At 53.1% G+C, this 25,213-nt stretch overlaps 1 protein-coding gene across 6 annotated transcripts in view; it reads left to right on the top strand.

The window, feature by feature from the left end:
- The first annotated feature begins 1,173 nt into the window (after window positions 1–1,173).
- MYT1 (myelin transcription factor 1) overlaps window positions 1,174–25,213 on the top strand; it is a 68,773-nt gene continuing 44,733 nt past the window's right edge. For 2 of the 6 annotated variants that reach the window (XM_070247551.1, XM_070247550.1), the window contains exons 1-2: window positions 2,111–2,359; window positions 22,081–22,181. In XM_070247551.1, the coding sequence (XP_070103652.1) occupies window positions 2,248–2,359; window positions 22,081–22,181 (213 nt within the window). In that variant the 5' untranslated portion in view covers window positions 2,111–2,247. Of the gene's footprint in view, window positions 2,360–3,797; window positions 4,241–22,080; window positions 22,182–25,213 lie in introns of those variants that run through there. The other 4 variants (XM_070247549.1, XM_005604872.4, XM_023626997.2 and 1 more) reach the window with 4 other exon arrangements.

A 25,213-nucleotide genomic window follows, 5' to 3' on the forward strand; every position in this document is an offset into this window, starting at 1 on the left:
TGATGCTCTGTGGGACCTTCCTGGGTGCGTACCTCCCCCCAGCCCCGTGCAACCCTCCCTCGGCCTGTTCATATGTTTCTGCCAAGACGCCAAAGGGACTAATTAGCTGAGTGTCCCGTCAGTGCTCAGTGCTCTTTTCTGGGCAGCCAGAAAGGAGGTGACAGACACATGCTCCCTCCGGAGCGAGGCCAGGGCCCTGGAAACTGGCCTGACACCTCCCCTTCCAGCTGATCGTGTGGTTTGTGGAAATAGCCTCACGTGGCGAGGCTGCCCTGTCTATGGGCTTGTCCCCAAAGGTTGCAGGTGGGAAGGCAATGGGCAGGAGTGCATGTGTGTCCAAGAGCAGGGGCTCTGAGGCTCTGGGGGAAGGCCGGGCGAAAAGAAGGAGTGAGTGCACCTCATGTCTTTTGTGCTTGTGACTGGAGATGTCCACCTGGGACTTACTGTAGTAATGGGGCTTTGGCTGGGGCCACTGATGCTTATGTTCCCATCACATGCAAACTCACTCTGTGTGTGTGAAACACTAACACAGTGTTAGAGCAAGGGTTAGTATGTGAGCTCCACAATAATCTCCCACATGTGTGTTTGTGGGTATAAGTATGTTCACACTGTGTCAAAAGGTTGGTGCGTTTGATATCTCAGCATGAAACAGTCTCACAATATGGCCCAGAGCGTGTGTGTGCGTGCGTGTGTGTGTGTGTGTGTGTGTGTATGAGAGAAGCTCACAACCAGGCGAGTGTGAGACAGGCACACAAAGTCAGCCCAGGGTGTTGGTAAGAGTGGCTCTGGGTTTTGTTTGCTCCATCTGCCAGAGCCTGCCTGGGGCAGCACCCCCCTCGCCCTCAGCTGTTCGTATACAATATTAATGCTGACCATCTCGCTCGCACACAACGGCCCTAATTGTCGTCTGCAGCTTTAAGGCGGGCGCCCATCTGCAGGGACGCTTTCAGAGGGAACAAGGAAACTCTCACCCCCAGCTGGTCACCGGAGAAGGTGGTGCCAATTACAGATGCAGAAAGTTCAGACCAAAATTACTTGAAAGAGTTTTTATGAAGCAAATGAACTGACACTTGGAATGTCTGTGTGCAGATTTGCACAAGTAATTGCACTTTATTTGAAATGATCTTACCGGCTAAGCGACCATTAAGCCTGCTCCACCGGCTTCCACAAAGCACTTCCTTAGCAAGCACTGCAGCCACAAGTTTGGTTTTGCAAATCTCGCCTTTTCTCCCCGTGTGGAGTTGGAGGACCCTGCATTCAGACAGATTGTTTCCCTGAGGATCTTCCTAAACTTAAAAGTCTCATGCAACTTCTCCATGGATTTTTATGAAATAAAGTTTAAAGGAACAATGTGCATCACGCTTAGTTATGGGAAAGACAATATTTTATGATTTAAAAAACTCCTGACAGTGTTTCACCCCGCGTGGGGAAGAAAGTTTTCGGTCTACCTTGCTGTGGTCACTTAGAGGCAGAGCCGGGATCCTCGTCTGGAACGGCCTCTGCCGGCGCGGCCGCGGCGATCGCCGGCCTGGCTCGGGCTCGCGCCGAGAACAAAGCCCGGGCCTGGCGCGGGAGCGCTGTCCGAAGTGCTGATCCAGTCGCGGGCGCGCCTGCCGCCCCGGCGCGCGGCCTGAAGCCGCGCCGAGCCTCGGACTCTTGCCTGCAAAGTCCCTTCCTCCTCCTTTCCTGTGACTCCTCCTTTGTTCTCTTGATGGAGTCAGCTAAAGATTTTGAACCTTCATTCATCAAAACTCATCTTCCGAAACGGCTCAGTGGGAGCTCCCAGAGCTTCTCTCCAGGTTCTTGGAACCGGCACCGATTTGAAGTTTCCCAGCACGTTCCAAATGCTAGCACGGAGCAGCCTCAGGTGGAGTCCAGAGCCCCATTCCCGACCACCAGAGCCACCCCCTCAGGAAGCCGCGCTTACTCAACGGAGGAGGGGTGAAGTACTGAGAGACTTAGGTTTGCGCAAATATAATTTGGGTTACCTGAAAAAACAATTATGCTGCACCAGGTCTTTTTGTGGCACATATTGATCTCTCCCTGATGTTACCTCTGTTTGCCGTTGTTTCCTAAGTTTGACCGTCACACATCTGAATTAAATACCTCCATGAAACACTGCGCGTTGCTGGGGAATACGGCTGATTCAGCACCGGCCCCCTTTGATTTCATCTTCATTGAGGAACAATGGCGAGCAGGTCTGTCTAAGCCTGCAGCCTGCCGATAAGAGTTTCATAGAATTTGTGAATGCCAAAGGTTTGGGATGTACAATATCCCAGCCCTCGCAGCGTGTCCGGAGGAGACAGAACACGGCTTTTCAGGAGAGCTCTCCGCGGGATATGTCCTTCTGTGCTAAGGGGTACGAGTTTACGAAAGGATAAAAACAATGGCAGGCAGTCATTGTAGGAACCTCAAAAACTATTCTCATTTGCCTAATTAATATTTCATCCTCAGCTTGACCAGTGAAGGCTTGTGTTTATTTCCTTTTGCTCAATCTAAAAGATTGCCCTGAGTACATTTTGTATCCTATTTGTTGAGAATAATGTTTGTGCGTATAGGAACTGAACATACTCACTGTAGGATGAAGCTCGGTCTACACATAATGTGGACGGCAGCACTGCGTGCTAAAAATAATTGCTTATGGAAGAGTTTTAGCTGATTTTCCAAACATGCTGTCTTAGAGAAAGCTAAATGTTTTAGTTCTGTCTCATTCATGCTTTTGGTGGCCTCAGACCTTCAGTGCTAATTAAGTTGGGGATGTTGTGTTCCTGCATAACTTTCCAAGAAATGCTATCTGCTGTCTGTTGAAATCTCTGCACTGAACTTCTGAGCCATGACTTTTACTGGCTCTCACTGTGGCCCGTGACAGTCCATTCTTTGCAGGTGTCTGAAATTCAGTTTGTGTCGTGTTTCACAATACAGTTTCTAACAACCTGATTATGATAACGGACAATTGTTTGCCTGATTCATAAGTAAGAAAAGGGAATTTGGATAGTAAGCAAGAATACCTTGACTCCTGGTTACTTTTACTGAGGAAATTCCTATATTTATCCCTGAATCTGGAAGAATATCACAAATTGACAGATGAGCTAGTGGACAATTGGGCTGCTTAAAGAGTGGATGGACACATCTACTGTGTGTGTTACGGATTTTTCTCCTCTTGATTTTCGTTGGATAGCTCCTTGCATGCAGTTTAAAAAAGACTCAAAAAGATAGAGCCTAGAACTTGAGTGGTATGCTCCCCTCTGGCTGAGATAAACTTAGCGGTTTAGGGCGTAGAGTACTTGTGCCTCAGGGATATCCAAGCTGTCTTTGAGGGGGTTTTATTATTTTAAAACTTAAAACAAAAAGTCAACATGTGATAAAAGAAAAAGATCTTTTTCTGACCCATTCTTTGTGTGTATAACTTTATTTTTTGGTCTGTGGCCATTAGTACCTTTTATGCACCTAAAAAAATACATATCCTTTTAAGTCACTGATCCCTGAATATGCAGATGAGCCAGTATGTCCCCCTCTTGGTTCATCTGAATAATAAATTCTGCAGTCCGTTTTTATGACGGTAGGTCATATTCCCAGCCACCAATAAATATTGTGAAGTGCTTTCGCTGCAGCCGTGCTAACCCAGGGCATCTGTCATTCCGGTTGCTGCTATTAGGAATTATTGGACTGAACCACTGAAGGAGAAAGCAGAGGGGGGTGAGCATGGCGCTCGTGACGCTCTCTGCCCTTTTGTGTGTTTTGCATAAAAAACTCCAATCGTGCTGCATATTAATTATAAATCCTTGTGGGTAAATGCAGGCACCTTCTGTTGGCTGAGGCTTGGAGCGGGAGACAGGGGTTCTGCTGGCCCGGGCACCTCTCACTCCCACGTCAGCAGATCCATCTCTCTGATGCTATACTGTAAATTTATTTCACCTCGGAGAGTAAACAGATATATTGGAGCCCCGAGGGTTCATGGGTAGCGTATTTACAAAGGAGCTCTCCGCCAGCCGTGCCACCGCTGCTAATGAGAGCCGTCATTAAGTAAATGAGACGTCGCCTTTAGCTGGCTTAGGAGTTCGCACACTGAGGGGAGAAGATATTTAATTGAGACCCGCACAGGCTCCCCACATGTGACCGCTGGAAGGGAGGCAGCTGCCTTTCCTCTCCTCCCCCGGCGCCCTGCACCCCCCATGTAAATTTCATGATTGCTTTCCGTGATGTCATTTTGAAAGAGGACAGACAATAGCTGTGGGGAAAGGTAAGTCAATGTTATGTTCTTTCGCTGACAAAGGCAGATATCCAGTGCTTGGCTTTTCTGGACAGGGAGAGGGCACGCCAGCGGAGTTAATTTCTAAGATGAAGGCTTTCTTTGCAGGAAAAGCAGGTCTGGGGATGGCTTTTTAAAACTGCTCTGTTGGTCTGAGGCTTTCTTCTCCTCCTGGGTCTGCCCATGGCTGTTTTCCTCCTCTTTCTCTGTCCCTCCCTGGCTTGCTCACGCACCTGGCCTCTCTGAGAGTCTAGTGGACACGTTGTGCGTCCAACAGAAAAGACATTGTGGGGAACCTTGTATCAAGACGAGAAACTTTGTGTGCATTTCTGGAGAGGAACGCAAATCCGTCTGCAGCCGTGGGACCCAGCTGCTACGTGCCTGGGGAAAACGCTGGTCCCTTGAGCAGAAGCTCTCTCTGGAGTGGGAACTTAGAGTTGGGGTACCTCGTGTGTGATCCCCCCACCCAAGACACCGAGCAGAGATGGTCATGTGAGCATTCTGTCTTTGCGTGTCACGTATTTCTAAACTTAAGGAACAACATCTAGGGTGCCTTATCTGTGGGATAGACGCACAGAACTGAACATCGGCCGTTCCTCTCAGTTCTTTTCTCACATGTGTTGGGGATCATGAGTGCTGTTGTTTAGGGTGTTGGTGTAACTGGATTTGTGTAGTTAAAACTAAGAATTAGTGTTGGCCAAGAAGTCGATATGAGCTCTGAGCAACGTGCTGCCATTTCCTGTAGGGTAACATGTTCTAGGGCTGTGGACTTTGTTCTGTCCATTGGATTCTCTTTCTTCTTTGTGAATCAAGAAAATAAACAAACCCACAGTGGCTCTTGTGTTCTGGCCTGGTGGGTCCCCACCATGAGCATCCCGCTTGCTCTTTCTGAGTCACTAAGGGCTTTTCTTGTCTCAGCACCACCTTTGCATCAGTGGACATCATTGGCTGGTAAAGTTGGGCATTTAATTTCTGAAACAAAACATCTGAGAGGTGGGTCGAGTAGTAGGGTGTGAGCTCGGTCTTGGGCCATCAGACTGTGTCACAATAATGGCAATAATGACAGTGATTATCATCATTATTCTTTTGGGAGAGGGAGATGGGAGAGGAATTTTGCCCTGGTGGCTTAAAAAAAATCAGAGAAGCCTGAGGACATCTCTGAGGCTGGTGGCTGAGTGAACAAAAGGCAGGAGGGGTGCTGGGCAGACTCGGAGGGGATGAGCCCTTGGCTGCGGTGTGGTGGGGCATGCTTGGACCCTGCCTCCTCAGGATGCTGCAGAGCCAGATTTGCCCTTGCTCTTGCCTGGGGAAGGCTGGGCAGGTGTTGGGGAGAGGCTGTCTCCTCGCCCCAGGGTCCTTCCCCTCCTCTTTGGCTGTGATTATCACCCCCTTCCGGATGCCCGTTAATTAATGGGAAACAAAAGAGTCAGAGAGTGGGGATTGGAGTTTATGGTGCTGGCGGGGAGGGTGTAGCCAGCAGGGCAGGAGCGCACTGTGCAGAGGAGGCCAGGTCAGTGCTTGGAGAGGTCTGTTTGCAAGAAGGACACAGCTTCATGAACCTCTGTCCTGTGGGGCTGGAGACAGGCCCTTGCGTGACCCCCATCCCCTGGGCACCCAGCGGCACTGGATCTCACAGAGTTGTTTTCAAAGAGTTGAATGTGGTGGAGGCCTTTCTGTCCTGGAACCGCCTGGCTCCAACCCCCTTGAATCACAATGTGGGCCTGGGAGATCACCCAGGGCAAGGGGCTGCTTCTGTCTAAAGAGTAACCCTCAAGAGGTGCCCACAGGTGTTGAGGCAGCCCCAAATATTCAGAGCCAATGCACCAGCCCTCTTGGAAGATTCTGGCAAAGGCGACAGTCACCTATGACCCCGAATTCTCCTGGTGCCTGAGAGAGGAGAATCTGCTCTGAGATGACCCCATGCAGTGGGCAGAACCTTGGGGCTACAAGATTGCTCTGCTCTCTGGGGGTCACAGCAACTTTTATGGGAAGCCCCGTCAGTGTCCAGAGGTGTCAGAGAGAGGCCTGCAGAGAGTGTGCTGGCACGGGAGTGCTCACCGGGCACTCGGATCTGCCCCAGGCACCTGAACCATAGCCTTGCTGACTTTGACTGGAGCTGGCCTGTCTTCCCTGCCCGCACTGCTATGGCTGTGCTGGGTGCTCTCCCTGGTGCTGCCCAGAGTCCAGGCCCCTCTGTCTTCCTCTAGCCTGGGGTCACTGAATGTGCCCAGGAGGACATGGGTGACTCTGTGTGGGCGTGTGGGTGGGGGCAGAGGGGATCTGTATCAACTCTGGTTGAGGAGACTGTGGTGTGCATGCAGCAGAGGCCAGCTGACCGCCCTCCTGGTGGTGCCCATGCCTGGGCAGTGGCTGCAGAGTGTGGACAGCTGGTTTGCCTGGACCAGCACAGGGCAGAGATGGTAGGACAAGGTGCCTGCAGACTCACAACATGGCAGAGAGGTGCCCCTGGGCCTCCACAGCTGCCCTGATGGTGGTGGGCAGGCTGCTGGGGCCGGGCTCATTCTGGGTGGACTTGGTGTTAGAGGTGCGTCTGCCATGGTGGGGAGTGAGTGAGGCACGGGGCTGTTCACCCCCCACCTGAGCTGGGGAAGGTGGGACAGGAGCTGCTAGAATACCTTGGTCAGCACTGGCCTAGAGTGGATGGGGAGGCCAGGAGCTGGCCCAGCTGGCAGGGCCGAGGGGTGGCAGCCAGGTGGGCGGGGGCTGCTGGCAGTCACCTGATCCTCGGGCAGACAGGGCCCTGGGCGGCAGTCACATTGACCGTCATCAGGCCTGTTGGAAAGACAAACGCTGTGCTGGTACCGCCCTGGAAGCCTCGTTCCAGATCCCTTTTTCTTGGCTTTTACCTTGTGGGAAGCTGGCAGGAGAGCTGAGAGGGTGCCTGGCTGGGCCCCCCACCCGCCTCCAGCTCCTAGATCCTCCTCCTCTGCTCTTTCCTGTGAACTCACTCAGGAATAAATCAGAAGCTAGTTGTCTATAAATGTAATTTTGACGGGAATTTTGTGGTGTGAGTTTTCAGTGAAATGGTCTTTGGGGGCCGGCGTCATTGGGGGATTAGTCAGCCTGAAAAATGCTGTGCTTCCCAGAAAGGATGAGAGCAGCTGCCCCTGGGGCTCCCTGGCGGGTGTGCTGCTCCCTGAAGACCCAGGGTCTGTCCTCTCTTGGGCCTCTCCCCGGGGCAGCCCACTGCCCAGCCCAGGTGCTTCTGGGTCTTTGGGTGGGGTGTCTTGAGGTTCTTGGCATATTCCCTGTCTTTCCTGGACAGTTAAATTCCCCCGGATTTTGCTTAAAGGAAAGCTTGGAACAAAGTGGGAGAGACGTTTTCCACTTAAGATGCTTTTGCTCTCAGACCCCGTTAGGTTGGCTTTAGAGAGAACAGATTAATAAATACTTGCAAGTAGGAAGCACAGCGTGCAATCGACTTCTTTTTTTTTTTTTTGCTAAGGAAGATTAGACCTGAGCTAACATCTGTGCCCATCTTCCTCTCCTTTATGTACGGGGCACCCCCACAGCATGGCTTGACAAGTGGTGCGTAGGTCTGTGCCTGGGATCCGAAGCTCAGGACCTGGAAGCAGAACAGGAAAACTTAACTGTTACGCCACCAGGCTGGCCCCCAATCAACTTCTTTTCTATCTTCAATGTCACTGGAGCAGACCTGGTGCAAGTTTGAGCCCTTTTGCTCCTCAGTGGACTCCTGCAGGGAGGAGAACATGAGTTTTTCTTGTGAGAAGAGGGGCCTTACCCATTGCTTCATCCTTTTTTCATTTTTAAGTTTGCACTTGAACAAATGCAATGCTATTTTAATCAGATGGCATGGACATTGTAATGCGCCCCAGCCAGGCCGTGTCAGGACTGTGGCCTGGGAGCAGCTGCCGCATGGAGGGTGCATGTGGGACAGGCCCTCGAAGGAGTGGTGTGCTCGGTGGTCCTGCTTTGCTCAGGGTGGCTTGCCAGGTGTGCATGTGGACGTGTGATCCAGACGTTGGGAGGAAAATCGGACTTGCCATATGGGCTGAGCTGCTGACAGATGAGCCTGCCAGGCTCCCACCTCGCCCTCACGCCTGGCTTCACACCTGATCGTGTGCGACTTTGGTTTGAGGGCCCCAGCAGAAGCCATCTGGGTTCTCTCCTTTTTTCCTATTTTGTGGCCTAAAAACCACACAGTGGAAGAGCAGCATGAGCGAGAGGTCCCTGGAGCTGCCGGGCCAGTGGGCTCCTCTCACGGCAGCCAAGGCACCTCCAGGACCCCGGCTGGCCCGCCCCTGCCTTGGAGGGAGGGGTCCTGAGTTCTCTGCTGGTGGGAGCTTGGGTGCATTATGCTCCTGGTGTCTGCTCTGGAGGTCCTAGAGAATCCCCACAGTGCCCGGACCTCCAGCCATCAGCAGAGCCTCAGTGTGACACCCTGGGTCCAGTGAGCCAGACCCTAGCTTCGAGGCCCCCAGGCACCTCCTTCGTTCCCTGCACGTGTGGCTGAGTCAACTTCAGTCTTTACACCTGCAGGGTTTATTGAATTCTGAAAGTACAATGGCTTCGTCAATTGTCCCTGTGGGCAGCCTGGCACAGTTGCCATCTTCACAAGGTGCTTCACAGACTTAGAACCTCGCCGTGACCTAAATGAGGTGCCTGGGGACAAGGGCCTCCCAGCCCTGGGTTTCCCGGGACAGCAACCATCCTAGGGCCCTGGATTCTGTGATTCAAGGGAGCCTGCCCACCCACCAGACTGCTAAGTCGACACTTAATTGGCTTGTTAGTCGTCGGTTTGCACATGGAACTGTACAATGTCTCACACATTCTACCCTTTCCAAAGTTTCGTTTAGGCAAAAACAGGAATTTGAAATTGTGAGGGCTTACTACGTTTGACACGGTTTTCACTGAGACTGGGCCATCATCTATAAAACGGGACCAGAAATATGGCTGGGGTCATGAGGGGCAAATAGACACGACTGACACTGTTATTTCAACCCCAGTGCCTGGGGCTCACTGATCCATTTAATTCCCATTGACATGCCTGTGGGTGGACACTGTTATTGCCCCGTTTTACAGACAGAGAGCCAAGGCCAGGAGGCCGACTGGCTTCCCAGTGAGCCATGCAGCCCGATGTGAAGTCTCCAGAGGAGCCTCCCTCTGTGGCCCCAGCCCCCTGCTCCATGCCCTGCATCCCAGGCCCCCTGTTCCATGCCCTGCATCCCAGGCCCCTGCTCCATGCCCTGCATCCCAGCCCCCTGCTCCATGCCCTGCATCCCAGCCCCCTGCTCCATGCCCTGCATCCCAGCCCCCTGCTCCATGCCCTGCATCCCAGCCCCCTGCTCCATGCCCTGCATCCCAGCCCCCTGCTCCATGCCCTGCATCCCAGGCCGCCCGGCTTGTCCTCAGACCACAGTCTCACCCTCGCTGCCTGGGAGATGTCCCGTGTCTGTCTCCAGCCTGCCTTCCGACCCGACTCTCCATCCCCACGCTGGGTTGCCCCAAGATCCCTGACACGCTTCCCTGGCTCTTTAACCTATTTTTGCCCCTCTGTCAAGTCCTCGTGCAAGTGCCGCCCTGGGTCCCCGGTGGACATCTCAGGCTTCAGTGTTGCTTGCAGGAGCCTTGTCATGGAGCCCCCTCTCTTGGCAACTCTGCTGTCACACTGCGTCACTCTGTGGGCGTCCTGCTCGCCCTTGAGGGGAGCCTGCAGGCCAGCTGGTCCGGGGCCCGCCTGCCAGGGGAGACACCCCAGGGTTTGGTTCTGGTACAGCCGTGGGTGCGAGCCCCAGGTTCCCTTGTAAACACAGGGCACCAAGTTTTCAATGCTGGGCTGGACATCACCACGGAAAGTTCTAAATTTTGGTCTTGAGGTAAGAAGGAAAACTGAAGTGGGAAGAAAAGCTACTTAAACGCTCAGTTGAGGAGTTTTCTGTTTTGAATTTTCCCTCCACCATCTGCTCCTTCTTGAGGTTGAGCTCTGCTTTCTGGTGAATCGAGACTGTGTCCACCCGGACAGAAAGTCAGGCTGTGCTATCCGAACTGAAGGGGTGCTTCTTGTTACTTCTTAATGGTCTGATTTATTTAGATTTTTGCGTAATCTCATTTTATTTCCACGGAGCCCACGCCCCACCCTGGCTCTGGGTGGCTTCTTGAGGGTCTCATTTGGCACCAGAGCAGCTTGGCTGTGAGGGTTCCCCTCCCCAACACACACAAACCAGCGATGTTCACAGTTTGAGCGAGTCGTGAAGACCCGAGAGCTTACCGCCTTCTGTCGTTGGCAGTTCTGATGCTTCCTGGAAACCCCGCTGAGGCTGCCAGAAAAGCCCGTAGAGACCCCAAGGCCCTGAAGTCGGGGACTTCTTCCTCAGTGCAACCCCAAAGGGAGAAGGAAGGCTCCCAGGAGCTCCGTGCCCCTCGAAGCCTGCGGGAGACGCGAGGGCCAGGCGGTGGCTTCTGGGCCCTGGCTTTTCCCGTCCAGCTGCAGATTACACATCTAGTTCCTGAGTTCAGAACCTGCTGAAGTGTGTGGGGTCCCTTTGTGCCCCAGGGTCTGCGCTCTCATGCTGGGCTTGCAGCCTGCACCCGTCGTTAGAGGACCTCAGACAGGCTCCGACAGGAGCGTCAGTGTCTGCTCGTTCTATGATGCAGGTGCGTTCCTGAGAGCACTCTGCCGGGATCTCATCAGTGCAGCCGGGACCTGGGCGGGTCTCCCCCACCCCCGTGTGGCCCAGTCCCTCCAGGTGAGGGCCCCCGTACCACCCAGAGTCACTCAGAGGCCAGTGCCTCTGCTCTGTGTAAAGTGTGTTTTCTCCAAATTCTGCATTCTGCTCAGTGTTGGCTGAAGGCACTACATTCAGATTGGGAAATGCACATATGCCCCCCCACCCCAATATTTCTAAGTGTAAAAGGCAGCAGAGTGGGTTGTTGCTGGGCAGTGCTGGGAGGCCCATAGGAGGGGTCCTCCCCGACCCCCGGAAAATTGGCCTGAGCCCTGGAGCTGGGTACAGTTGAACTTTCCAGGGAGCAGCCACTCAACATCGGCAGCCTGGGGTGTGCTCTTCCCCCTCAAACAGGAATGCTCCCCTGTCCTGGAGTTGGAGGAGTAGGGGTGGGAGGAAGAAAACAGAGTGTTGTGAAAACCATTGCCTCGAGGGATTTGAGGCTCCAGAGCTGCCGGTACTGGCGGGAGGGTGCGCCCCCTGCTCTCCTGCCTGGATTCCAGGTTGGGGGCCTGAAGGCCCCTTCCCTTCTGCACTGGACATGAGGAGGAGCAAGGATGAATTGTAAAGGGAGTTTAGAGCAGCTTTTCATACAAAGAAGAGCCCGTTCTAGTTGGGATACCTTTGAGGGCCTGAATAAAGTGTGGTTTCAAGGAAGAAGATGGCGTCCATCTCTCCTCTCCCCGGGCTGGGCAGTTCTGCTCCAGCAGAATCCGGAGCAGGCCCCTCCTGATCTGGGGAAGCCAATGTGTCCTCTGAAGACTCCAAGACCCACAAGCAGGGTTCCCCAAAACCAGCCCTCTGGTCTCTGACCTTTTGGAGGAGGCCTGTGCTGTCCCAGTCCCTTCTCGTTCCTTTGTTTTCCTCTGTGCACCGGCTTCTGCACCCCAGGATTGAGACAGGCAACTCAGGAGGTCTCTGGTCTGAGAGTGTCTGTGATTGTGGGTCAGAGAGGCAGGCCTGTGGGTCAGCCTTCTTTCCTGAGCACCTGGGTGGCCCGGGCTCTGGGCCTTGAGGGGCAGGAGCCACGCACACAGGTGAGGGGTGGGCGGGTCCTGAGGAGGGAGTTGCAGGCCCTGCGAGCTGTGGGTGGGTGCAGCTGAGAGAGCAATGCTTCCACAGCTCCTTCCCTGGGCTGTGGCCTGACTCAGCCAGCGGGGTGGGCTGTGGGGTGGGAAGGAGCCGTGCCCTACTGCCTCCTGCACACGCGGTAGCTGCATCCGTTTCCTTGGGGCTCCTCCCTGGCTTCTCCTGGCCTCCTGTTCTTGTCTTTCTTGTTGGCCTGGGGGGTCTGGGAGGATGCAGAGCTCTGGGGAGCTGCCTTCCCCTGGCTCCTTGTCTGGGGCTGGAGCACATGCGTCCAGCCTCTGAGATCCTAGAGTGTCCTGGGGTCTCACCGGCCTGGATAGAGGTCCAGACTGAGGTCACTAATCTTGACCCCACTGTTGACCACCACTTGGGGTGACTCGTTCTCCATGAAGTCCTGCGTGCGTCCGCATGGGCAGGTGTCCTGGCACCAACCTGGGTGTTGGAGGTCTGGCCCAGCGACTCCAAGACAGAGGCAGCTCAGCAACATTGTGCCTCTGGGGACACTCCTGCCTGCCCTGGGGCTGAGCCCCATCCCGAGACCCTCCCTCCCCTGCTGGCAGGCTCGCTGGCAGGCCGCCTGGAAAGCGCATCCTGTGATTGGGTTTGGAAAGTCATTATTACTGCCTAGCAGTTTAGCTGTTGTTTTTACAGCGTTGGTAAGGTTGAAAGAAATAATAATAATAATATAAGAAAGACTCAGCCGTAGTAACTGCTTGCAACATGCTATTTGCATTTTTAAGGAAACACTTCTTTGAGACAGCCTGGGTGAAAGGTCACTATTTGCATATAAATGGAAAAGAAAGTGTATGATGCTGGAAGTTACATCTGTATTATTTTCTCAGCAGTGAGCTGCTGTTGGAGAGATTAAGGGACATGGCTGCATTTGGCTTTTATTGAATAGAGAAAGTACCAGCGAGGCTGATTTAGAAGCAAAATAATGAGAGAAATGTGCAAAGCTATAGAATTGCCAACTCCCTCTGCCCCCACCTCTCTCCTATCATTTTCACCTAAACTCAGCAAAAGCAGGTCTGTCTTTGCTCCACTCAGCAAGTCTTCATTTTACTTCTCTCTGAATTCCAGCTTAAAAAAAAACAGAAAGAAAGAGAGCAGAACTTGCCCTCATTTTCCCCTCAACCCTGTTTGTGTTTCCTGCCAAAATCTAGTCCAACGAGTGGGACGCCAGTGCTGCCTTGAGAACCCTCAAACTCAGGAACAGAGACCCCCCACTGCAGCTCCGCTCTTCCCAGGCAGGACTCTCAGAAGGGGCCCCTGGGGCTGGGGGAGAGGGCACCCGGGTTCGGGACCTCTGGGAGGCTGCAGGAAAATTGTGGGGGGTCTCGAGGGTGCCCTGCCTTCCTTGCAGACCCTGCCAGGGACCTGCAGTGTCCAGGGCACAGGCACCACCTCCTTTTGGATTTTCAGGGCTGTGGGACTCTCCCAAGGGCTTGTCCAGCCCGTCTGTCTCTGGGCTTTCCAGCAGGCCCCCGGATGGAGCTGATGTCCCCGGGGAGCCAAGCCCAGGACACTTGAGCTTTTGTGGGCTTCACGTTGAGGAGCAGCCCTGGGACTGTGGGGGGCAGACGTGTAGTTGGAGAGGCCTGAGCACCCCCTGGGTCCTGGCTTCAATCTGTCCTCACCGGGCTCCGGTGACCACTTGCTACTGAAATCACACCCTACGCTCCATTATTTCTAAAAAAATATATATTTTTTAAAGATTTTTTTAAAATTTTTTTCCTTTTTCTCCCCAAAGCCCCCCAGTACATAGTTGTATATTCTTCGTTGTGGGTCCTTCTAGTTGTGGCATGTGGGACGCTGCCTCAGCGTGGCTTGATGAGCGGTGCCATGTCCGCGCCCAGAATTCGAACCAACGAAACACTGGGCCGCCTGCAGCGGAGCGCGGGAACCTAACCACTCGGCCATGGGGCCAGCCCCACTAAAAATATTTTTTGAAACAATCTCAAACTCACAGAAACAGGACAAAACTTTTTCCTGAACCGCTTCAGAGTTGTTTGTCAAGTCTGTGCCTGTCGCCGGGAACACTTGCTGGGGTGCTTCCAACAAAGGGGCTGTCTCCTCCAGAGCCGCCTCACTGGCGGGTCCCCCCATGCTCAGACGGCCTCGCGCTTCTCCCGCCACCTCAGAGGAGGGCTCGGAACCGCGAGGCCCCTTGGTGTCTTGGTTGGTCATGACCTTCATCCCTTTGAAGGGCACTGGTCAGTTGCTTGTGGAAGGCCTTTCAGTTTGGGTTGTTGGCCGTTCCCTGCGGTTGGGCTTGGGCTGCACGAAGACCAGGTTTGAGGCTCTTTTCCCCACGTCCTCACACCGATCCTCATCCTCTGCCCGCTGCTTAGACGGTGCCACCCAGCATCTCTCCTGCTGCAGTCACACTCTCCCTTTTGCACTTCATCAGTATTTGGGGGGAAGGCACTTTGAAACTATGAAAACACCTCATTCATCATCAAACCACCAATTTATTCATTTTTGTTGACATCTGTATAGATTCACGGAGCAGTTTATCTTTTGGGTTATAATTGCTATTTTGATGCCCAAGGTGTCCCGCTGGCCCCTGGAAGCCCACCAAAGCTGGCTTCCCGTCTTGTGCGCCTCAGCGCTCGGGATGCTTCCTTGCTCACCGTGCCTGAGCCAGCCCCAGGCACTGGCTCCTTTAGTGCTGGGAAATTATTTTTTATTATTTAATTCATGCTTTTCCTCCCATTTTCTTGGTTCCTCTTTCTGGAACTTCAGAGTTGATGATTTTCCTCCTTGTCTCCCATTTCTTTGTTTTTTTGTTTACTTTTCTAGTATATTTCTTTAGCTGTATCTCCCGACTCTTCTGTCGGGTTTTTCATTTTGGTTTTATATTTTATTTCCAAATTGGGGAAGATGGATGTGCTGGTGTTGTCTTCCTGAGTAACTCCCACACCAGTTCCACCCCCTGACACTGCCTGGGCCAGGCCACCTCCCCTCTGTCCAGTTGTCACTGGCTCTGTCCTTGTTCCTGCCCCTAGCTGTTGTCCACAAGGCGGATCGAGGGAGCTTCCTAAGGCTTGTGTTTGTTCATCCCACGCAGCTTCCTGGTGCACTGTCCCTCAAGGTTCTGCCCACAGATCTAGGGAAGGTCCAGGGAACAGGTGTCTGGGGTGGGGCCTCACTTTGAAACTGATGAGAAGCTACGAGACCTCCTCTGCAGCCCCTGGGAGCTGTGTGATGTGGTGTGGGCCTGTGTGCCCTCTGAGGGCCTTGTCTTCCAACCTCTGGGGGCATGGTCCTGACCTCAGGGCTTCAGGGTTAGAGATTCTCTGGGTTCAGAGGGTGGACTTCCGGGTTGTGGTCCCCCCCAGATGTCTACTGTGACCTGTGGGCAGTTTTGTGAGGGCCTTAAATTTGTTCCACGTTTGTGTTCTAACCCTTTTGTTCCTGCCTTTCTAGGCTTTGCCTTAAACCTGAGCAGCAGCAAGGAGGGGATGGATGAAAGTTGTGATGAAAAATGGGAAAAGAATTTTCCTTTTAAATGGCAAGTTTCGTTTATACTCAATTCTAGGGCCCAGCTTTTCAATGGATATGTTCAGTTTATCTCTTTGAAGTGGAGTGGAACAGAGAGGAGGAGGAATCTGCATTGCCAAGACCCCATCCCACACAAGGGCTGCTGAAAGCTGAGGTGGCCTGTCCTCCAGGGCAGAGGGCCCACTGTAGGGGCAGCCGGAGCATCTGTGGTCTGGCAGCTCGGTGACGCACATGCACAGGCGGGGCACGGAGCCGCGTGCTTGGTTTGTTATGGGAGGGAGGAGATTGGCTGCAGCCCTCGGCTCAGCAGTCGGCTGCTGGCATGTCCTGCTTTATGGGGTGAGAGCTGTGTCTGTGCTGCTTTGGGTCGTGGTGCCAGAAGTGGTTGTCTTCTCTTCATCCCGGTTGGTCGAGCTGCTGCAGGGCGGGGTCTGAGATGCCTTGCTCTGCCTTCCATGGCCCACCTCACTGCCCTTAACCCTTCCTCCTGCTGCAGCCCTGGGCCCAGCGCTCCGTGGCCCCCAGGATGAGGAGTGATGGGCAGTCCAGGCAGGACCAGGACCCAGGCCTGGGAGAAGTTTCTTCCCTTTGCAAGAGTCCCTGGAGGTGGCCCTGCTGCTCGGCCACATGCGTCCAGGCCAGGGACTCACACATCATGGCAGGAGGCAGTTCATCTCTTGTCGGACAGCTCCTGTCGTCAGAAAATTATTTTGATGTGAGCGTCCCCTCTAGGTCCTTCTAAAGCTATCCAGAACACACTGAATCCTCCTCCCGCTGGACGGCCCTGACATGCGAAGCAGCTCTGGCCCATCCTCACTCCAGTCTCTCCCCTGACCTGGTACGTAGCAGGAGCACCTGTCCCCCCTTGTCATCCACAAGGCTCATGCCCCGGGGTTGAGCAGGACCCTGCACAGGGCGTCTGACTGCACAGCCTCTGCCCCTGTAGAGGTGGGCACTGCACCTCCCTTCCTGAGCCCGGGTGAGTGAAGGCTCAGGGCGAGGCCGTGCATCCGTGAGACTGTCACACTAGGCTCTCTTGTGTGTTCCATTGCCTTTTAAAGGACAGCTTTATTGAAATATAGTTATAGGTCATATGCTTCCCCCATTAGAAGTATGCAGTTCAGTGGTCTTAGTGAATTCATAGAATTATACATCTGTCACTACAATCTAATTTCAAGACATTTTCATCCCCCACAAAGAAACCCTGTGCCCATTAACAGTCGGTCCCCATTTGCACCCTCCCCCAGCCCCCAGCAACCACAAATCTACTTTCTGTCTCTATGGATTCTCCATTTCCAGACACTCTATAACTGTGGAACTGCACAATATGTGGTCTTTCTTGTCTGACTTCTTTTACTGAGCAAGATGTTTTTGAGGTTCACCCACGTTGTGCCATGTGTGAGTATTTTCATCCTTTTTATTGCCAAATACCATTCAGTCATATTTCTACCATCCATTCAGCAGTTAATGGACATTTTGGTTGTTTCCACTTTTTGGCTAGTAAGAATAAAGCTGTGATAAATAGTTTTGTACAAGGCTTTGTATGGACATATGTTTTCATTTCTCTTGGGTCTATACCCAGGAGTGGAATTGCTGTGTCATGTGGTGACTCTACGTTTAACATTTTGAGGAAATGCCAGACTGTTTTCCAAAGTGGTTGTGCCATTTCACATTTCTGTCAGCAACGTGTCCATTTTACGCATTCTCTCAACACTTGTTACTGTCTCTTTTTAAAAAATGTTACACCCATTTTAGTGAGTGTGAAGTGATATCTCATTGTGGTTTTGATTTGTATTTCCCTGATGACTAGATGTTGAGCATCTTTTCATGTGTGTATTGACCATTTGTATGGCTTCTTTGGAGAAATGTCTATTCAAATCCTTTGCCCATTTTTAAATTTGGTTATTTGTGTTATTGTTGAGTTCTAAGAGTTCTTTATGTATTCTGAATACAAGTCCCCTATCAGATATATGATTTGCAAATATTTTCTCCCTTTCTATGGATTGTCTTTTCAACTTAGTGGTGGTATTGTTTGACATACAAAAGTTTTAAACTTTGGAAAAATCCAATTTATCCATTTTTTCTTTTACTGCTTGTGCTTTTTGTGTCATATCTAAGAAACCATTGCCTAACTCAAAGTCAGGAAGATTTACACCTAAGTTTTCTAAGAGTTTTAGCTCTTACATTGAGATCTGTGATCCAGTGTGAGTTAATTTTTATGTATGGTGTCAGGGATCCAACTTCATTGTTCTGGCTATTCTATGTTACTTGAATTGCTGTATGAATTTTAGAATCAGTTTGTCAATTTTTGCAAACAAAATGAAACAGCTGGAGAGGTCACAAGGGGTCAGATTCTGGCAAGATTCAGAAAATAGCAGTGACAAGATTTAGGACCCAGGACCATCCCCAGCGTTCATGCTCGAGGAGCTGACAGCTGAGAGGGGAGAGGAAGAACTGAGTTTCGTGAGAAACAGATGTTATCGTCAGGGATGGGAGTCAGAAGAGGAGTTGTTGGCATGGCGAGTGGAGCAGAAGGAGCCTGCACGGGGGATGGAGGAGAGGCTCAGGTGCAGAGGTAAGCGGCAAGGTCCACCACATGAGGTCACGATGGGGATGTGACGTGGATGCTCCCGGTGGCCTTTGAGGACCGCTGTTCCGGTGGAGGGCTGTAGATGGAGGCCAGCTGGAGAGGGGACTGAGGAACAGAGTCAGCAAGTCTGAGTCTGTAAGAAATATAGTTATGAAGGAGGCAGAGATGGAGAGGTGGTGGGGCTCGGGTGTGGAGTCCAGGTGGATTGTATTTTAAACTTGAACACCTCAAGGAAGAGTCAAGCCCAAGAAGGTCCAGCTGAGAGGGAGCAAGATGCTTGAGAGGAACATGAAATATGATTGGTGTTCCTGGGACATTTTAATTGGTGCTGGGAAGGGGGATACCAAGCCCGGATGGAAAGGTTAGCTCAGCTGGGATGCAAGACCCCTCCCCATGTCAGGGACGGGGCGGGGACAGAGGAGGCCTGGGGCTGGGGCTGATGTGTCCCCCTGAATGGTGACAATCTCTTCTGGGTGTGTGTGTGTGTGGGAGCATGGGAGAGCCAGAAAGTGGGCTCCCCCCAAGTGAAGACCCTTCCCCGTCTGCACGTTGAGTGAGGAGTGGGTAGTCAGAGCTCCTGGCACCAAAGACAGCCTCTGGCCACCAGAGACACAAAACCTAGAGAGGATGCCGAAGACATTTGACTTCCCGCAGTCGCCACCTGGGCTCTCCCTCAGCCTTCCTGCCGTCTGTTCTTACGTCTGAGGTGGGCAGGGAGGGTCTGGCACAGAGGAAGGGGTTGGTCTGTCAGTGCTGGAGCAGGGCTGGATTCAGGGCCATCTAGGAACCATCCCAGGAGGACAGATCCTTCTGTGCAGGGCCCTCCAGAAGACTGGGGTTGGAAGTGGCCACAGACACCAGTGTCAGGAGGGAGAAGTGTGTGCTGTCTGTGTCCAGGGTCCCCAGGCGTGCCAGTGGGCATCTCTCCGGGAGGCCTCAGGGCACTACAGGAGGAGGAGTGCTCTGGCTCTAGGGCTTTGTGATGCTGTTTCACGCGAGATGTCGCGTCCCAGGCTTGGCTGCGCTGGCCGCGGGTCTGCAGGGATGCTGAGTTGGAGAAAGTGGCATCATTAGGAGAGGGGTGGGCAGGCTGTGGCCTGGGTCAGGGCTCTGGCCCAGCGAGGAAGACACCAGTCAATCTCCCAGGAGATTACCCTCTCTGGAGGACGTGTACGCATCTGCTAACAGGCCCTGGATGCTTTTCTGAGCTTGTCTGCCCTCCAGAGTCCTGAAAAAGTGAGTTTGGGGCCTCTGTGAGAACTGATGCTGGGGCAATTGGAGCAGCCAGGGTGAACAGTACCAGGTCCCAAGGAGAGGTCACATCCAGTGCCACCGTCCATGCCACCTGCTCCCAAAAGGCTTGTTTGCCATTTGTGTCTATGAGCAGGGATTCAGATGAGCCCATTAGAGACCTAAGAACCCAAAGAAATGGCTTGTCTTGAGGAAAACCTCCTCCTCACCTCAGATTCCTGGTGCTAAAGGCAGTGATGTCTCCACGTGTTCACAGGGCACCAGGTGCTGAGGAGGCACTTTCTACACCTGCTCTGAATCTCTGCACAGCGCTTTCCTCCCACCTTACGGATGAAGAAGGGGACTCAAAGGTCAGGAGCCAGAGCTGCTCTGCCCTGCTCCACCCCTGCGACCCACTGAGAGTTGCTGGCAGCGTGACCTCTGGCGGGGCATCCTGATGGGACCCCCACCCCCGTTTCTGTGCAGGGCCTTCCTTTGGCCTGGAGACTCTGCCTTAGTTTTGGCATGTGTGGGCTTCATGTGCTTCCTCTGTGCAAGCCGCAGTGCTGTCTGCTCAGTGCCTTCAGACAGGAGGGGTCTTGTCTATGGTGGGGCCTGGTCGCATGCAGGTCCGGGTGGGGGACCAAGAGGGTCCCTCAATTGTTTCCCAGCAAAGGAGAAGCACTGGGGAGCTTTACTGGGCTTCTAGCAGTGACTATAGTTTGCTGCCAAAAAATTCCCAAGAAAAGGAAGGAATTGTCTCAAGGTGGAGCCAGGTCTCCATAAACAGGGTTCTGGTCTTGGGGGTGCACCTCATTTGACTTCACTGCGTCCCAGGTCGCGGCACCAAGACGTCACTAGGGTGCTGTTCTGCTCTCTTGCCAAGAGGAGGCAGTAGTGGCTGTTTAGAGGTGGCGAGCCCAGAGCGGACGTTTTCAGGGCCCCAGTGCTTTGCCTGAGCAGATGTGGGGCTGCGGAGGTCAGAGCTGACCTGTGACAGGAGCACAGGACTTCACTTCCCTGGGCAGGTGAGCGTTGAGAAGCACCTGTGAGCTGGTTATCTCCCATCAATCAAAAAACCAGAGGTCCCTCTGCAGAGACATGTGAATTCACCTCTGCTGGGCTTCTCCTGGAGCAGGAAGAGCCCAGGGGAGTCCCACTGGGTGGGGGCACTTCTGGGGCACCATGCTGGGGAGCCGAGAGGGAGGGAACCATCCTGCGCGCAGCACAGTCTGGGGTCTTCTGTCCTTCCCTCCAGCTGTCAGCAGACGTGCCCCGTGAGCTCACGTATTTAACATATGTTACTGTGATAAGAAATTCCGTTGAGCCTTCAGGTCAGTCCGGTGTGCAGGTTTCTGCAGTGTCTTCTCTCCTGGGAGGTACATGGGGAAAGTGAACCCCATGTGCTTTGTGTCTGGGATCTCCCAGCTCCCACTGTCACCATGTAGACACAAGGAGACTCTCCTCCCCATTTTGAAGCATGAAACATACCCCACGGCCTGCATGAGTCTTGTTGATTCACCTCCTGAATTTCTTCCCTCCCACCCTCACGAGGTGAGGCTGCCTGCTCCCTCCTCCCCCATCACCCAGTTTGCAGTATCTTCCTTGTGAGTCCAGGGTCCTGGGCAACTCCCAAAGGCTATCCCCCACATTCCTATCATAGTTTTGGGAATTTGAATACCCAGTGGGTGGGCCTGGACCCACTGGGAGCATGCCAAATGACCGTTACACCTCCAGTCAGGCAATCCTCACAGGGGTCCCCTGCAGGTGGCCCATAGCTCAGTGAGGGGGAGGCACACAGTCGGTGCACACAGTAGGCGCCAAATACTGCTGGTTTTACCCATTCCTTTGAAGACCTTACATTAGGCTGTCTCCTTGACAACCAGTCTTCTTCCCTCTATGTCTGTGCTCCTGGAGGTCACAGGAGCCTTTCTAGACAAGAGGATGCTGTGGCCAGAGCCACAGGGCTGCCCAGGGCAGGAGTGGTGGAATTCTAGAAAAACAGCATTTGGGGATGCACATCAGAGAGGTGAAGGGAAGGAAGATAATAGGTATGACAACAGTGTGCCTGACCTGCCTTCAGCACAGTCCGGACTCACTTCCAAGGAGAAGCAGAGAGCAGGAGGCAGGAGTATTCATTTCCTGTTTTATTGTTGGTTACTTAATGACCTTCCCTTGAAACGCTGCGGTTGTAGAAAGCAGGTTGTCATGGAAACAGGGAGTGCCTTGCCAGGGATAGGTACACAATGCACTTCTTTGTCATGTCCAGCTGATGCCTTCAGCCTCTGCTCAGACGCGTTAATTTATGGGAGGAATTAAATATTAACTGGAGGCAGAGACACCGGGAAGATGCTGGGAACCGGGGGAAAGTGCTAGACCTTGTCTAACGGGCACCAGCCTCCTGGTTGCAGTGGCCACACCCACTCCCTAAAGGCTCCCTTTAGGCGTGTCCCTACAGCACCGGCTAGAGCCAGGATGATGTTCAGGAGTGCAGGGTGCTGGGAGCCTCCCAGGAGCATCCCGATCAGTGATTTCCTCAGAGCTCTTGCCTCTTGTCCCTGGAACAGCTGTGGGCCCAGGATTTTGTGCATCTTTCTGGGGAAAGGGGAGACTGTGTAAATGCTGTGTGAAAGAGTGGCCCAAGTTTCTTGATTTCTCCCCTTGAGCTGGAACAGCTGCCATTCATTAGATTTTCCTTTTCTGCCCTTCAGAAAATGAGTTCCGGGGTGAGCTGCTGAGTCAGAGGTGGACACACGGAGACAAGGCCAACAACTGCAGGACCTCGAGACTCCTCCTGAGCAGACACGGCAAGGTGAGGCGCTTGGGGGGAACTCTCGCCCTAGGCCCCCTGGGTCCCGGCAAAGTTTCTTCTCACCCCCAGCATGGAGCACAGAGGTGACTTTGGCCTAGTCGTCCTCAGTCCAGATTAGGACCGTCAGTGATCTGGTCACTTCAAAATTAAGGGAAGAAAAACGACTCTGAACAGAGTAAAAGTAAAATGTGATAGCAGAGTCTCACCTCCAGCAGGTCCTGCCCTGAGGTGCAGTCACACCTGGGCTCCCTGACACGCCTTGGCCACTGCCCTCTCCTCTCCCTGCCACGGCTGGGCAGGCTGGGCATCCCTGACAGACTTTGCCGCAGGAATTCACGGGGTCTGCTGACTGTTTCCATCGTCCCCAGTGGAGGCAGATGATACGTGCCCTGCTCACCCCTGAGGGGGCTCATCCCTCAGGCTCCCCGCCTCCTCAGGGGTGCCCTAACACTGGGTGGCACCTGCGCTTTCAGCCACACCAAAGCTAATTCTACGACTTCCCGTGACGTGCTCAGGTGGAGCCAGGCCCCCGGGCCCCGTGGTCCTCGAGATAGCAGTGCAGGTGACAACAGGCTTGGGGGCATCCATCCTCAGTTCTCAGATTCTGATCTCTCATTTTCTTGACGTGTAGACGCCATCAAGGATCCAAGCCACAATCGGGGTGTGGCCACCAAGGCTGGCAGCCCAGGGTGGGCGGAAGACTGGCATCTTAGGCGCAGCCTCCTTCGAGGGTGCTTGGGTTTTTCTCTTGCAGCCCAACATTTTCCTTTTGAGTCTGGTGACTAGAAAGTGCATCTTAGTGGTCTGTTATAGTGCCTGGTCAAGCACCTCATCACACTTTTATTCCTGTAGGATTATCAGTTCTTTGCTGAGCTGTGTTGGAGCCTGAGGTGAAAGGAAAAGTCAGTGACATGGATCATGTTTGTGTTTAAGTTTTTGGTATTCTATTCCTCATGGATTTTTTGCATTAATTTTGATGTTTTAAAATATTACAGTAAACTATTATTTATCTTGATCACTGAGGTTTTGTTTCCCCTTAAATTTGTACCTGGGCCAACACCTCACCCACCTCACGCCCTCTCAGCCTTGAGCATGCAAGGAAATCATGTAACTGAAAAAGTTACTTGATTTGAAGTCAGGGGCTCTGGGTGAGGTGTATCTACAATTGCTGGAGCTGTATAAGGGACAGTAGGAATGTTGCCGTCCCCTTGTGGCTCAGGCATGACAAGCTCGGAGGTGTGGGACCCGCCATGAACATGCGTGATGGCCCACGCTCAGGTTCTCCTGGAGCATCGGCTGCTTCACAAACACTCCATTAGAGAGTCATTTTCCTCTAGTTTGGGACGATAGGGCCTGAGTTACTGTTCTGAGCAGAGAGTGGGCCAGAGAAGAGGGGAGGATGTGCTTGTGAAAGGACTATGGGGCTGGCAGGTGCTGCTTTCTGACTGAGGAGCCCGAAGACGTCACAGCACAGGGGGAGTGGTGGCCTCGGGAGAGCAGAGCATCACACAGTGACAGCGGGACCGGCCTCAGGCAGCAGGTGGGTGAGGCGGGAGCTCAGTGCCTGGACAGTGGTGAGAGCAGAGGAGGCCTGTGTGGAGGCGGTCAGAGCCTGTCTCTGAGTTCAGCCTCTGAGTTCAGCCTTGGCATTGGGACAGCTCAGGGATGGTTTGGAAGGGGCTGTCAGAAAAGATCAGCTTGTTGTGTGTTTGGAGGAAATGCTGGGCATTGTGCTTTTTTTTTAACTTAAGGAGAAAAGGGGTAGTCGTTGATGGTAGGTCCTTAAACCTTGTCTTGACCTTGAAGAATGAAACCTTTGAGCCCCAAGTCACATAATATTCAGTGGATGAGTAGAGATGTGCAATCCAGAAAAGGTTGGTTGCATGTCATTTAGCCTTCTTCCTACCACTCCCAGTGGATGCTCCTATCGAGGGAGGGAGGCACCACCAGGCGTGGCCTTGCTGACCCGCCTCCATTGATGTGGCTGGATTTTTACCCCTGGGTAGGCAGAAATTCCATTTATGTTGGAGTTTTAAACAGATGGACCCAGACATGGCTGCTTTATCAGGATATCTATTTTGTAGCTATAATTTTAGTTTGGGGGTTGGAGTGAGCCACAATCCCATGCTTAGAGATGTCAGGAGAACCCCTCCCAAGACACGTTTTAATAATGCTCCGTGGGGTGTCCTTTCTACAACCCTAGGAGGAGGCTGGTCTGTTCAGCTGCCAGTAGGTCAAATAATGGGTGGAATGTCGGGAGAATTTCACACACAGTGGGACGTCCCCAAAGAGGGGACAGAACCGTCATTGCAAGGACCCAGGGGTGCTGTGAGGCAGAGCAGGGGTGCAGGCATGTGGTTTAGCCTCAGAGATCAGAGAACGGAGAGCGGGATGTGTGCCGAGGGTCCTGAGGTAGCAGAACTTCTACATCTTTGAAGCAGAAGGCTGCTCTTTGGGGAGGGTCCCTGATCTGGCATGTGGGTACATGCTCAGAAGAAAGGAAGCAGGGAAGGCTGTGCAGGAAATGGGGCCGGGGAGGTGGCTCTGAAGGAGTCTACTGGAATGCCTCGTGAGAAGTGGAGCAAGGAGCATCGTGAGCGCTGATGTAAGTCCCTGAGTAGAGCTTCTTCCCAGTGGCAGGAACATGGATCCGCCACGACTCTCCACAGGGGCTCCACAGCAGTGGTGTGTGCTATGGCCTTGCCCTTGGCTGTGCACAAGTGACAGACTAAAACAAGTCTGGGCCAGCGCCCCCCGCCCCTGCCCCCCGCCCGGCCCGCTGGGAGAAAGGGGAGTCTGGGCAGGTGCTGTCAGAGTCAATAGGGCAGGTAGGTGATGGCCAGTTTCCTGCCACCTCCTGTTATACCCCTCTGCCCTCCTTAGCCCATGTCACCCCTTCCTTCGAGGCAGGGCTGCCTGTGGTCTCCCAGGAGTCAGTGAATGCTACCCGCTTTGTCTAGCTCTTCCGGGAGGAAAAGCACCTCAACCTCCCACAGGGACACTGTAATCCGCATAATCTTGGGGATTTAAAA

Source organism: Equus caballus, chromosome 22 (assembly GCF_041296265.1).
Source record: "Equus caballus isolate H_3958 breed thoroughbred chromosome 22, TB-T2T, whole genome shotgun sequence".
Lineage (NCBI taxonomy): Eukaryota > Metazoa > Chordata > Mammalia > Perissodactyla > Equidae > Equus > Equus caballus.